The sequence below is a fragment of the Podarcis bocagei genome (genome assembly GCF_964188305.1).
Source record: "Podarcis bocagei genome assembly, chromosome: 6".
Classification (NCBI taxonomy): Eukaryota; Metazoa; Chordata; class Lepidosauria; order Squamata; family Lacertidae; genus Podarcis; species Podarcis bocagei.
This window is the reverse complement of record NC_138130.1, coordinates 102,254,396-102,267,474: the sequence shown is the minus strand read 5'-3', so window position 1 is coordinate 102,267,474 and position 13,079 is coordinate 102,254,396. Positions and strand designations below refer to the sequence as shown.

General features: G+C 47.4%; 1 protein-coding gene across 1 annotated transcript in view; it reads left to right on the top strand.

Annotated features, from left to right (window-relative positions):
* The first annotated feature begins 1,231 nt into the window (after positions 1 to 1,231).
* P4HA3 (prolyl 4-hydroxylase subunit alpha 3) overlaps positions 1,232 to 13,079 on the top strand; it is a 33,843-nt gene continuing 21,995 nt past the window's right edge. Inside the window, exons 1-3 of the mRNA XM_081196961.1 lie at positions 1,232 to 1,859; positions 7,622 to 7,764; positions 10,763 to 10,986. Of these exons, the coding sequence (XP_081053087.1) occupies positions 1,675 to 1,859; positions 7,622 to 7,764; positions 10,763 to 10,986 (552 nt within the window). The 5' untranslated portion in view covers positions 1,232 to 1,674. The remainder of the gene's footprint in view (positions 1,860 to 7,621; positions 7,765 to 10,762; positions 10,987 to 13,079) is intronic.

Here is a 13,079-nt window from a genome sequence, read left to right as displayed (position 1 = left end):
GGTTTGAGCCCCACCTTGGGCGAAAGATTCCTGCCCTGCAAGGGGGTGGGACTAGATGAACTTCAGGGGTCCCACTTCCAATTCTACAACTCTGCGATTCTCTGAACTGGGATTCAGAAGTATTGCTGCTGCCTCCAGCTGACAAGGCAGAGCGGATAGGCATCATGGCTAGGAGCTAGCGAGAACCCTCTCCTTCATGTTTTCAGGTGGGAGCCTTGAAGTCGTCAAGGATTGAACCCAGAACCTTCTGCATGCAAAGCCCTGTTTAGGGAAGCTTTTAATAGTTGGTGAATTATTGCATTTTAATATTTTGCTGGAAGCCAACCAGAGTGACTGGGGAAACCCAGCCAGATGGGCGGGGTATAAGTAATAAATTACAGTGGACGCTCGGGTTGCAAACATGATCCGTGTGGGATGCACATTCGCAACCCGCAGCGGCACGTCTGTGCACACGCGGGTTGCAATTTGGCTCTTCTGCGCATGCACAAAGCATGATTTTTGTGCTTCTGCGCATGCGTGACCGCCGAAACCCAGAAGTAACCCATTCCGGTACTTCTGGGTTTCTGCGGTCCACAACCTGAAAAAACGAAACCTGAAGCGTCTGTAACCCAAGGTGTTGTTGTTTAGGCATTTAGTCGTGTCCGACTCTTCGTCACCCCCTGGACCAGAGCACACCAGGCCCTCCTGTCTTCCACTGCCTCCCGCAGTTTGCTCAAACTCATGCTGGTAGCTTTGAGAACACTGTCCCACCATCTCGTCCTCTGTCGTCCCCTTCTCCTTGTGCCCTCCATCTTTCTCAGCATCAGGGTCTTTTCCAGGGAGTCTTCTCTTCTCATGAGGTGGCCAAAGTCTTGGAGCCTCAGCTTCAGGATCTGTCCTTCCAGTGAGCACTCAGGGCTGATTTCCTTCAGAATGGAGAGGTTTGATCTTCTTGCAGTCCATGGGACTCTCAAGAGTCTCCTCCAGCACCAGAATTCAAAAGCGTCAATTCTTCCACAATCAGCCTTCTTTATGGTCCAGCTCTCACTTCCATACATCACTACTGGGAAAACCATAGCTTTAACTATACGGAACTCGAGGTATAACTGTATTATTATTATTATTATTATTATTATTATTATTATTATTATTATTATTATTATTATTATTATTATTATTATTATAGCAGATGCTCTGCCTCTGAGCCAAGGGAGGGCTTCCCCCGTCTCCCCTCCCACCCCATTTTCAATCCTGGAGTAGACAGGGAGAGATAGACGGATTGTTGAGCAGCCACAGCGAATCCTTGCCGGAGCTTTGCAGAGACTGGAGAGGGAAGGGAAAAACGCACAGCGGCCTTTACTGCCTCTTTCCCCATCTGGTTTCCATTCGGCTCATTTCTGCTGCTGCTGCGAGGGAAAGAGAAAGATTCAAGTCGGTGTTGGGATGCCGTTTTGGCTTTCGCAGCTCAGGGCGAGATTCCAGAGGAGGAGGAGGAGGACCGAGGGCGCGCAACAGCCGCGCAAAGGGATGCTCCGCTTGCGCCCATGACACCACCGACGCTCCCTTGGCTTCGGGAGAGGGACTGGGTGGCACTGGAAGAGCTGGGTGGGTGCAGGAGAGGGGAGATTTTGGATCCCAGCCTGCGGGAGAGGAAGGGAGGCGAGAGACAGAGGCATTGTGCAGTAGAGTAAGGCGATGCTGTGGCCCGCGGCGGCGGCGGCGGCAGTGGTCCTCCTGGCCGGTCTCTCGCAGTGCGTCCAGGCGGAGACCTACACTTCCATGCTGAGCATCCACCAGGCGCTCAGCACCGAGAGGGAGCTCCTGCGCTTTTTGCACACCTACCTGGAAGAGGAAGCCAAGAGGCTGGAAGACCTACGGAGGTAAGGGCCGGGCGCTGTTTGTGGGGATCAAGCCCGGGAGGCTGGAATGGTAGAGTTGGAAGGATAACCTCAGGATCATGTAGTCCGACCCCCTCCAACGCAGGGAATCGCAGCTGAATAATCCCTGCCGGATAACCTTCCATTCTGCTGTCAAACAGTTCTGACTACTCTAGCGCTTAGCCAGAATCTCCTTTCTCGGCATTAGAATGTGTTGGTTTGGGTCCCACCCTCTGGAGCAGAAGAAAACTAGCTTGCTCCATCCTCCAGGTGACAGCCTGTCAGATATTTATAATAATAATAATAAGGGACACGGGTGGCAGTGGGACAGATCAGAAGGTTGGCGGTTCGAATCCCCGTGACGGGGTGAGCTCCCGTTGCTCGGTCCCAGCTCCTGCCAACCTAGCAGTTCGAAAGCACAAAGTGCAAGTAGATAAATAGGTACCACTCTGGCGGGAAGGTAAATGGCGTTTCCTTGCGCTGCTCTGGTTCGCCAGAAGCGGCTTCGTCATGCTGGCCACATGACCCGGAAGCTGTACACCGCCTCCCTCGGCCAGTAAAGCGAGATGAGCGCTGCAACCCCAGAGTTGGCCACGACTGGATTTAATGGTCAGGGGCCCCTTTACCTTTACCTTAATAATAATAATAATAATATAATTTATTATTTGTACCCCACCCATCTGGCTGGGTTTCCCAGCCACTCTGGGCGGCCTTCAACAAAGAATAAAAATACATTAAAATGTCACACATTAAAAACTTCCCTGAACAGGGCTGCCTTCAGATGTCTTCTAAATGTCAGGTAGTTGTTTATCTCTTTGACATCTGATGGGAGGGCTTCCACAAGGAGGGTGCCACCACCAAGAAGGCCCTCTGCCTGGTTCCCTGTATCTTTGCTTCTCGCAATGAGGGAACCGCCAGAAGGCCCTCGGTGCTGGACCTCAGTGTCCGGGCAGAATGATGGGGGTGGAGATGCTCCTTCAGGTATACCGGCTGTCATATCCCCTCTCAGTCTCCTCTTTTCGAGGCCGAACATACTCAGCTCCTTCAACCATTCCTCATATGGTCCGATTTCCAGATTTCTGCATACCTTCCAGTCAGTCAATATAATAATAATAATAATAATAATAATAATAATAATAATAATAATAATAATAATTTATTTATTATATCCCACACATCTGGCTAGGTTTCTCCAGCCACTCTGGGTGACTCCCAACAGAATATTAAAAACAGTATAAAACAGCCCCAAACAGGGCTGCCTTCATATGTCTTCTAAAAGTCACATAGTTGTTTATTTCCTTAATATCTGATGGGAGGGCGTTCCACAGGGTGGGCGCCACCACCGAGAAGGCCCTCTGCCTGGTTCCCTGTAACCTCACTTCTTGCAATGAGGGAATGGAGCTGGACCTCAGTGTCTGGGCTGAATGATGGGGGGGGGGGAGATGCTCCTTCAAGTATACTGGGCTGAGGCCGTTTAGGGCTTTCAAGGTCAGCACCAACACTTTGAATTGTGCTCAGAAATCTGGCACCCAGAACTGGACACAGGACTCGAGGTGTGGTCTGACCAAGGCAGAATAGAGCAGGACTATGACTTCCCTCGATCTGGACGCTAGACTTCTGTTGATGCAGCCTAGAATAGCATTTGCTTTTGTTGCTGCTGCATCACACTGTTGACTCACATTCAGCTTGTGCTCAACTAAGACCCCTAGATCCTTTCCACATGTACTGCTGTCAAGTCTTATCTTTGTGCATCTGGTTGTTGTTGTTGTTATTTAGTCATTTAGTCATGTCCGACTCTTCGTGACCCCCTGGACCAGAGCACGCCAGGCACTCCTGTCTTCCACTGCCTCCCGCAGTTTGGTCAAACTCATGCTGGTAGCTTCGAGAACACTGTCCAACCATCTCGTCCTCTGTCGTCCCCTTCTCCTTGTGCCCTCCATCTTTCCCAACATCAGGGTCTTTTCCAGGGAGTCTTCTCTTCTCATGAGGTGGCCAAAGTCTTGGAGCCTCAGCTTCAGGATCTGTCCTTCCAGTGATCACTCAGGGCTGATTTCCTTCAGAATGGAGAGGTTTGATCTTCTTGCAGTCCATGGGACTCTCAAGAGTCTCCTCCGGCACCAGAATTCAAAAGCATCAATTCTTTGGCGATCAGCCTTCTTTATGGTCCAGCTTTCACTTCCATACATCACTACTGGGAAAACCAGAGCTTTAACTTGCATCTGGTTATTTTGGTGCAGAACCTGAAATTTGTCCCTGTTGAAATCCATTTTGCCAATTTCATTAGTTTTGTGTTAGTGCTACACTGCGTGCCTGCTGTGCTCTCAGAACATCTCAGGTCCAATCCCTGCCATCTCTAGTTAAAGCGGGAATGGGGAACCTCTGCTTCTCCAGCTGTTGGCAGACTCCTGTTGGCGCCTGCCAGCACGTCTGAAGATCTGGAGAGGGGGAGAGAGAGATTTGTTTTTGTTTTTTTTATAATATTTTATTAGGTTTTATCAATAGAAAGGTTTAGAAAAAACAACAAATGCAAAACAGATACAAAATACTAAAACACAAAAATACAAAATACAAAAATACAAACATTAAACACAAAAACCAGAAAAAAGAGAAAAAACACATATAAAAGAAAAACAAAATTTCTCTCTTTCTTAATCTCTCCACTTTAGTTAACTTATTTTCCTGACTTCCTCACGTCTCCTATTTTTGTATCCCTTTTAAATTTGGTTCAGCAAATTCATAATCTATTAGTTTATCTATTATTAATCCCCTCATACTTTTTACCTTGTTGCTAGAGCCCCTTCAATTCATTTCAATGTCATCAGCATTCAAAAATTTTACAATGTTTCTGCAAATAAATTTTAAATTTACTCCAATCTTCTTCCACCGACTCTTCTCCCTGGTCTCGGATTCTGCCAGTCATTTCCGCCATCTCCGTATAGTCTATTAGTTGCATCTGCCATTCTTCCAAGGTGGGTAGGTCTTGTGTCTTCCAATGCTTTGCGATGAGAATTCTTGCTGCTGCTGTAGCGTACATAAAGAAAATTCTATCCTTCTTTAACACCAAATTGCCAACAATGCCCAGGAGGAAGGCCTCTGGTTTCTGGGGGAGACAGAGATTTGGAGGAGCAACTGATAGAGACAAAGGAGAATGAATGGAGGTGCAAAAACTACCCACATTCATCGACAACATGAGGGAACCCTACATTGACTCAAAGCAAATGTTATCCCACAATTCCCAGTGCATTTTCTCACTGCTTTCCTGATCACAAAGTCTGGTATTTGGGGATAGCTGGTTTGTTGCACAAGAGCTCCAAATCACATTTACTTGCAGGACCTGAATTTGCCAGTATGTGATGGATTCCCACTCGAAACTACAACACTCTGGAGGCTTCCCAGAAGGCAGTCTCCCAATTGTTCCTTGCTAGTTGTTTCCTACTCCCATCTTCTGTGCCTTGCAATTATACATACCGTATTTTTCGCTCTATAGGACGCACCGGACCATAGGAGGGGGAGTACAGAAAAAAAAAAAATTCCCCTCTCTGCTCAGCGCCCCTTCAGCGAAGCAGCAGGAGAAACGGGGCCCCTTCCATTTCCCTTCCCGCTTCGCTGAAGGGGCGCTGCACAGAGAGGGAAAACTGTGGAGCGCCTCTTCAGCAAAGCGAAGCCTGGAGCGCAAGAGGCATGGGTGTGCACCGACCCCTCTCGCTCTCCAGGCTTCATGCGGCTATCCGCAAGCCTTCGGAGCGCGGCGGGAACTCCTGCTGCACTCCGAAGGCTTGCGGATAGCTGCCTGAACCCCCCGGAGCGCAGCGGGAGTTCCCTGCGCTCTGGGGGCTTCAAGCGGCTTCAGCGAAAGCAACACGAAGCCTCCAGAGTGTGGGGGGAGCTCTCCCACTGCCTTTCGGAGGCTTCACGTTGCTATCACTGAAGCCAAGGAGCCTGCATTCGCTCCATAAGACGCACACACATTTCCCCTTAATTTTTGAAGGGGGAAAAGTGCGTCTTATAGAGCGAAAAATACAGTACATATTTTTAAAAAACCCAAATCCACCAGAACAGGTGCCCAGAATCTGCCACTTGAGGTAGCCACCTTGCCCAGCTCCACACCAGAATCAGCCACGAACATGTCCACTTTCAAACAGCCCCTCCTCATTTGAGGTTTTTGCTATGCAGTTTTCCTGGGATGGGTGTGGAGGGAAATCAATCCTTCTCCACCAAACTTCTGGACGGCAAAATTGGCAAGAGAGCATTGCAATTCGAAACAGTGTCTTGGCAAATATTCATCTGCCCTTTTGTAGGTGTTGGCTGTGTATGATAGAATGTGAACCAGAAGGGCTGGGTTTTTGTGGTTTGGGGGTTTTTTTGAAAGGGAAAGTGAGTAAAACCCCTCCCCCCACCACCCAAAAAACCCTTATGGGAACAGCCCATAAAGAATTGGGTTTTCATAAGTAAAAACATATTAGATATATATTTCCACTGGAAAAGGTTCAGAAAATTAAAATGATCCAGGGGATGAAACGATGCCTGTATGAAGAAAGTTTGCAGAGTTTGTGACTTTTCAGTTTTAGGAAATATAGGATCAGGCCAACGACCCATTTAGTACAGCACCTGTATTTTAAATTGTTCCCCCCCCCCATTATGTTTTTACTGTAATTTTACTGGTGTTAGCCGCCCTGAGCCTGGCTCTGGCTGGGGAGGGCAGGGTATAAATAAATTATTATTATTATTATTATTATTATTATTATTATTATTATTATTATTATTATTATTGTTAGTTAGTGGGTTAAAATGTATAAAAGGTAAAGGGACCCCTGACCAATAATAATAATAATAATAATAATAATAATAATAATAATAATAATTTATTTGTACCCCCCCATCCGGCTGGGCCTCCCCAGCCACTCTGGGCGGCTTCCAACAAAGATTGAAAATACATCAAAATGTCACACATTAAAAACTTCCTTGAACAGGGCTGCCTTCAGATGTCTTCTAAAAGTCACGTAGTTGTTTATTTCTTTGACATCTGGTGGGAGGGCGTTCCACAGGGTGGGTGCCACCACCGAGAAGGCCCTCTGCCTGGTTCCCTGTAACCTTAATTCTCGCAGGGAGGGAAGCACCAGAAGGCCCTCAGAGCTGGACCTCAGTGTCCGGGCAGAACGATGGGGGTGGAGATGCTCCTTCAGGTCTACTGGGTTGAGGCTGTTGAGGGCTTTCAAAGTCAGCACCAACACTTTGAACTCCCAGTCCCCAGTCCAGCTGCCACATTCTGGATTAGCTGTAGTTTCCGGGTCACCTTCAAAGGTAGCCCCACGCAGAGCCCATTGCAGCGGGAGATAACCAGAGCATGCACCACTCTGGCGAGACAGTCTGCAGGCAGGTAGGGTCTCATCCTGCGTACCAGATGGAGCTGTTAGACAGCTGCCCTGGACACAGAATTGACCTGCGCCTCCATGGACAGCGGTGAGTCCAAAATGACTCCCAGGCTGCGCACCTGGTCCTTTAAAGCCCTGGCTTAGGGCTTTCAAGGTCAGCACCAACACTTTGAATTGTGCTTGGAAACGTACTGGGAGCCAATGTAGGTCTTTCAAGACCGGTGTTATATGGTCTTGGCGGCCGCTCCCAGTCCCCAGTCTAGCTGCCACAACTAGGCTAGTATCGCTGCCCCCAACTGTGGAGCCTTCCATAGGAGCCTTCCATAGCCCTCTCCTCCTGAGTCTTGTCTAATTGTGAATAATATCCTTCTTCATGCCTTCCTCCCCAACCAGATTCTACAGGAAGATCCAGGCCTTGCACCAAGGCGCGGGCAGCACCGTGGTTAACCCTTTACTGGCCTACACGCTCATCAAGAGGTTGCAGTCGGACTGGCTGAACGTGGTGTACAGCGCGGAAGCCAGCGAGAACGCCCAAGGTATGTTTGGCTGAAGGCAGGGCATACTGTTTAGCTGCAGGGAATATAACTGTTAAGTTGTGGGTGAACATATCAGACGACACAGCGATTCTTCAAACAGCTCTTGTTTATTCACAGGCCCAGAACAGAACTGAACTGAAGGGTTCAGCCAACCTGATTATATAGAGCTCCACTACAAAGCAACAGTAACAACTTTCTGTAACTATCCAATCACTGAATTCAATTCCTTATTTGCATATGTGGACCTGAGTGAAAACTATCTAAGTATCCCCCTACTGGCCCAGGGGAGAATTTCAGCACATAACAATAACAGTGATAGTAATGGGCATTTTGGGCGGAGAAGGTTCATTGCATCGTGGTAGGACACCTGCTTGGCAGGCAGAAGACACCAGGTTCAAGCCACAGTAGCATTCTAGGTAGGAATGTTGACTTCCTGAAACTCTGGGCGGCAGCTGCCGGCCAGTACAGGCAGCCCTGAGATAGATGGACCTTTTTTTTAAAAAAAAAGGCACCTTTAAAAAAAATAAAAATGTACCTTTCCCCCCAAAAAACCAGAGTCCTTTTTGTTGGGGATAATTCAGAGGGAAATTCCTAGGTGTCAAAAAAGACTACCCCCCCCCTTTCCAATACTGTATTTTATTGGTTTTTCCCATATTACATCACAATATAAATAAACCAAAGCCACCACCACATCCTCCATAATATTAATAAATAATAATAATAATAATAATAATAATAATAATAATAATTTATTTATTTACACTCTGCCCTTCCCGGTTCAAAAACCAGGCTCAGGGCGGCTAACAACAAATTTAAACACTTTAAAATACTTAATTATAAAAGCAGCATAAAATGCGGTATAAAAACATGAATAACAATAAAATTCAAAAATCAATTAGATAATCCCCAGGGCTAGCTGACTGAATATTCTTTTGTCCCTCCCCCCCCTGCTTCCCTCCGCCCCCACTCAATTTCCTCTACATTCTGAGATTACATTTATCTTTACATTTACAATCTTCTCATATGTTCTTATTATCTTTCCTTACTAATTTACCTTCCCTCAGATACTTTACATTTTAATCTAGGCATATTATCATATCTCTTTTTTTTTGAGCGATATTTTACCATATATTCATCAAAATATTCCCACTCCTTTTTTAATTTTAATTTTTAATTTTTGATTCGATTGGTTTCTTATAATAGCTGTTAGTTTTGCCAGAGTTAAGTATTCATTTACAAATCCATTTCTATTTCAAACCCATTTTTTTATTATTGATATTTTCAACACCTCAAAGAAGACTATTTATGTACGCCACTACTGCAGCCCATGTTTTGTTAGCCCCAAAATGGAAAACCAGTGAGGTCCCAGCTAAAGAAGGATGGCAACACACTGATGAAATATGTGCAGCTTACAGATTTAACATACAGAATAAGAGAAGAAGAAGAACATACATTTAAAGAAGACTGGAAAATGTTTACTGAATATGTGGGTGGAAATTGTGTACATTTAAAAACGCTGGCAGCACTAAGATAAATTCAACAGTGTAAATCAGTTTTGATGGATGTAATAATGGAATACGGAATGGTTTAGTTCATGTAAAATATACAGGGATGTACGATATGCAAAATGAACCACGGAAAGAGAAGAAGGGAAGTCATTGGTTTAAGATTGTTAAAATGAATATTTTGAAATGTAAATTCGAAAAAATAAATAAAAATGATTTATTATGAAGGCAGGTATCTGAAGAAGTGTGCATGCACACGAAAGCTCATACCAGTAACAAACTTACTTGGTCTCTAAGGTGCTACGGGAAGGAATTTTTTAAATTTGTTACCCTGCCCCTATTGTTAAGGCTCGGTACCAAGGAAGGATTGGTATTGTTCTCAGCAGGAACACGGGTGGTCCTGTGGTCTAAACCACTGAGCCTCTTGGGCTTGCCGATCAGAAGGTCTATGGTTCGAATCCCCCTGACGGGGTGAGCTCCCATTGCTCGGTCCCTGCTCCTGCCAATCTAGCAGTTCGAAAGCATGTCAAAGTGCAAGTAGATAAATAGGTACCGCTCAGGCGGGAAGGTAAATGGCATTTCTGCACGCTGCTCTGGTTTGTCAGAAGCGGCTTAGTCCTGCTGGCCACATGACTCGGAAAGATGTCTGCGGACAAATGCTGGCTCCCTCGGCCTGAAAGTGAGATAAGCACCGCAAACCCATAGTTGCCTTTGACTGCACTTAACCATCCAGGGGTCCTTTACCTTTTACCTTTATCTTGATAGGGACACGGGTGACCCTGTGGTCTAAACCACTGAGTCTCTTGGGCTTGCTGATCAGAAGGTTGGCAGTTCGAATCCCCGCGACGGGGTGAGCTTCTGTTGCTCTGTCCCAGCTCCTGCCAACCCTAGCAGTTCCAAAGCACACCAGTGCAATTAGATAAATAGGTACCGCTGTGGCGGGAAGGTAAACAGTGTTTCCCTGTGCTCTGGGTTCCGTCACGGTGTCCAGTTGCACCAGAAGCAGTTTAGTCCTGCTGGCCACATGACCCGGAAAGCTGTCTGTGGACAAACGCCGGCTCCCTCGGCCAATAAAGCGAGATGAGCGCCGCAACCCCAGAGTCATCTGCGACTGGACTTAACCATTGTTATGTACTGAGTTGAATAGGATCCAAAATGCAGCAGTCTGATTGGTCCTAGAACAATAGGATCCAAAATGCAGCAGTCTGATTGGTCCTAGATCAATGCAGCAGTCTGATTGGTCCGCAGGAGCCACCCAATCCAGCTCTAGGTGGAAGTGAATCCGCAACCTGATTGGCCCAAAGGAGAATCCCAGAATTAGCCAATCACGTGCGGCCCATTGTGTAAATAATGTATATAAAGCAGATATTTTGGGGAAACTTTCATTCCTCACTACTATGAGCTGAATAAAGAGCATGAAATCCACACTCGACTCCGAGTATATTTCAACCATCCAGGGATCCTTCACCGTTTTCTTTACCTTTTGTTCTCAGCACTGAAGAATGGCTACCAACGGTTGGAGGAGGAACTGCCCATCTTTGAGGACCTGGAAGGAGCTGCCCGGGGGGTGATGCGCCTGCAAGATGTCTACTCCCTGAGCGTGAAGGGCTTGGCCAAAGGGAAATTCCAGAGGGTTGGCAATGCTCCGCTTCCGGACGTCTACAACCCCAGCCAGGATTTCTCCCTGTCCGCCGACGACTGTTTCCATATTGGCAAGGTGAGGGGGGCAGGTCAGTGGTTTCCAGAGGGGGCAGTAACATAGGGTTGCCAGATGTCCCCGGATTCACAAATCTGTCCCCGGACAAATTCTGTCCCTAGAATGTCCCCAGATTTGCAATTCTGTCCCCGGGAAACAGTGGCGTAGCGTGGGTTGTCAGCACCCGGGGCAAGGCAAGTAATTTGCGCCCCCTAACCCGTGGATTTGCGCCCCCTAACCCGTGGATTTGCACCCCCTAACCCTAACCCCCAGATGTTGCGCCCGGTGCGGCCGCCCCCCTGCACCCCCCACGCTACGCCACTGCCGGGAAATGTGGCAGCGGCAGCCTCAGCAGCCCGGAGCCAGCCTGGTAGCGCAGTAGGCTCTGGCTGGCTTCAGGAGCTGCTTACTGCAGCTGCTGCCGCCACTGCTGAAAGGGAACCGGGACCGTCTGGAGGTACAGATCTCCTGCCCTCTTCCCCCTTTGTTTTGACTGATCGACGGAGGCTCAGAGGCTTGGGTGGGCGGGCGTTGCCCAGTTTTTTAAAAAACTCTGTGCATTTCTGTTTCACAGGCTGCGAAACAAGGGCTTTGCACCTTGCCTGGCAGAGAAAATGCGCTCTTTGCTCCCCTCCTGGGCAACAGCCACCCGCAACTCCCAACCCTCCCCCAATCTGTGAAAACAAAGGGGGAAGGGGGCAGGAGATAGGGGAAGGCTCGGGAGTCACGGGCGGGTGGCACGCCGTTGCCCAGTTTTTTTAAAAACTCTGCGCATTTATGTTTCACAGGGCGCAAAAGAAGGGCTTTGCACCTTTATACAATCTGCATGTGTGCTTGGGCCCGGGGTCTTTTGCCTCGCCATCCCCACTACTGACTCCCTGTTTCTACTCAGTTTCAAAGGGGGGGGGGAGAGTGTCCTCAGAGTCATTGAAAAAAATCTGGTAACCGTACAGTAACAGACCCCCTGGTGGTCAGTGGGATTACCTGGCAGGCATGCTAAGAGGCAAGGGGTTGGCAGAGTTGTGCTGTGCAAGGTATATTAATTGCAATTTATCCCTCCAGGCACCCAAGTGTATAGGTTAAAAATCCCATCCTTGCCAACAAATTAAAAGCACAGGAATTAGGCTGCAAAATTAGGAATTACCATATTTTTTGCACCATAACACTCACTTTTTTCCTCCTAGAAAGTAAGGGGAAATGTCTGTGCGTGTTATGGAGCAAATGCCTGAGGGTGGCGGGGGGGATCTGCTGCAGTCGTGAGCAGAGGATCCATGGTTCCCCTTCCTTCCCCCCTCCGTGGCTCGCTTTGAAACAGCAAAGCGGGAGAAGAGCCGCTGAGTGGGGAGGAGAGAGGGACAGAGAGCCTGCTTGCTTTAAAGGAGCAAAGCGGGAGAGGAGAGGAGCCTTCTCCTCTTATACCCCTCTTCTGCATTATTAACAGCATCCTTCTCCACACACCCCACGCGTGTTCCTTGTCCCTTGAGTGCTTTTCGTTCCCTCCACACTTAAAATGTGGTTACAAAGCACGGATCCACATGGATCCTCAGGATTTTTGCATTGGGCTACCCCAAACTCACCGTCAGATCACATGTCTGTGGCCACAGCATGAACCACAAAAATCATACATCCACTGTTTCGTTTAGAATATTTTTTTCTTGTTTTCCTCCTCTAAAAACTATGTGCGTGTTATGGTCGGGTGCGTGTTATAGAGCGAAAAATACGGTAGCTACAAAATAAACCAGTTCTCCCTTTTTTGCCCTGCTTAATGAAGAATCAGGCAGCAACATGGGGGTTAAGTTTTAAAAAATATTTTACAGTGGTACCTTTGTTCTCAAATGCCAAAAACCCAGAAGTGTGTGTTCTGGTTTTTGAACATTTTTTTGAAAGCTGAACGTCCGATGCGGTTGTCGCCTGCACCAATCAGAAGCTGCGCCTTGGTTTTCGAACATTTCAGAAGTCAAACGGATTAAGTTTGGTACTTTTGTTTTTGCTATTTATTTTGCATTTTTGTTTTTGAGGCTTTTTTGGTTAATTTGCTTTTGTGACTGTGTGGAACCCAGTTCAGCTACCGATTGATTGATTGATTGATTGATTGATTGTGTGCCTGCAGAAGT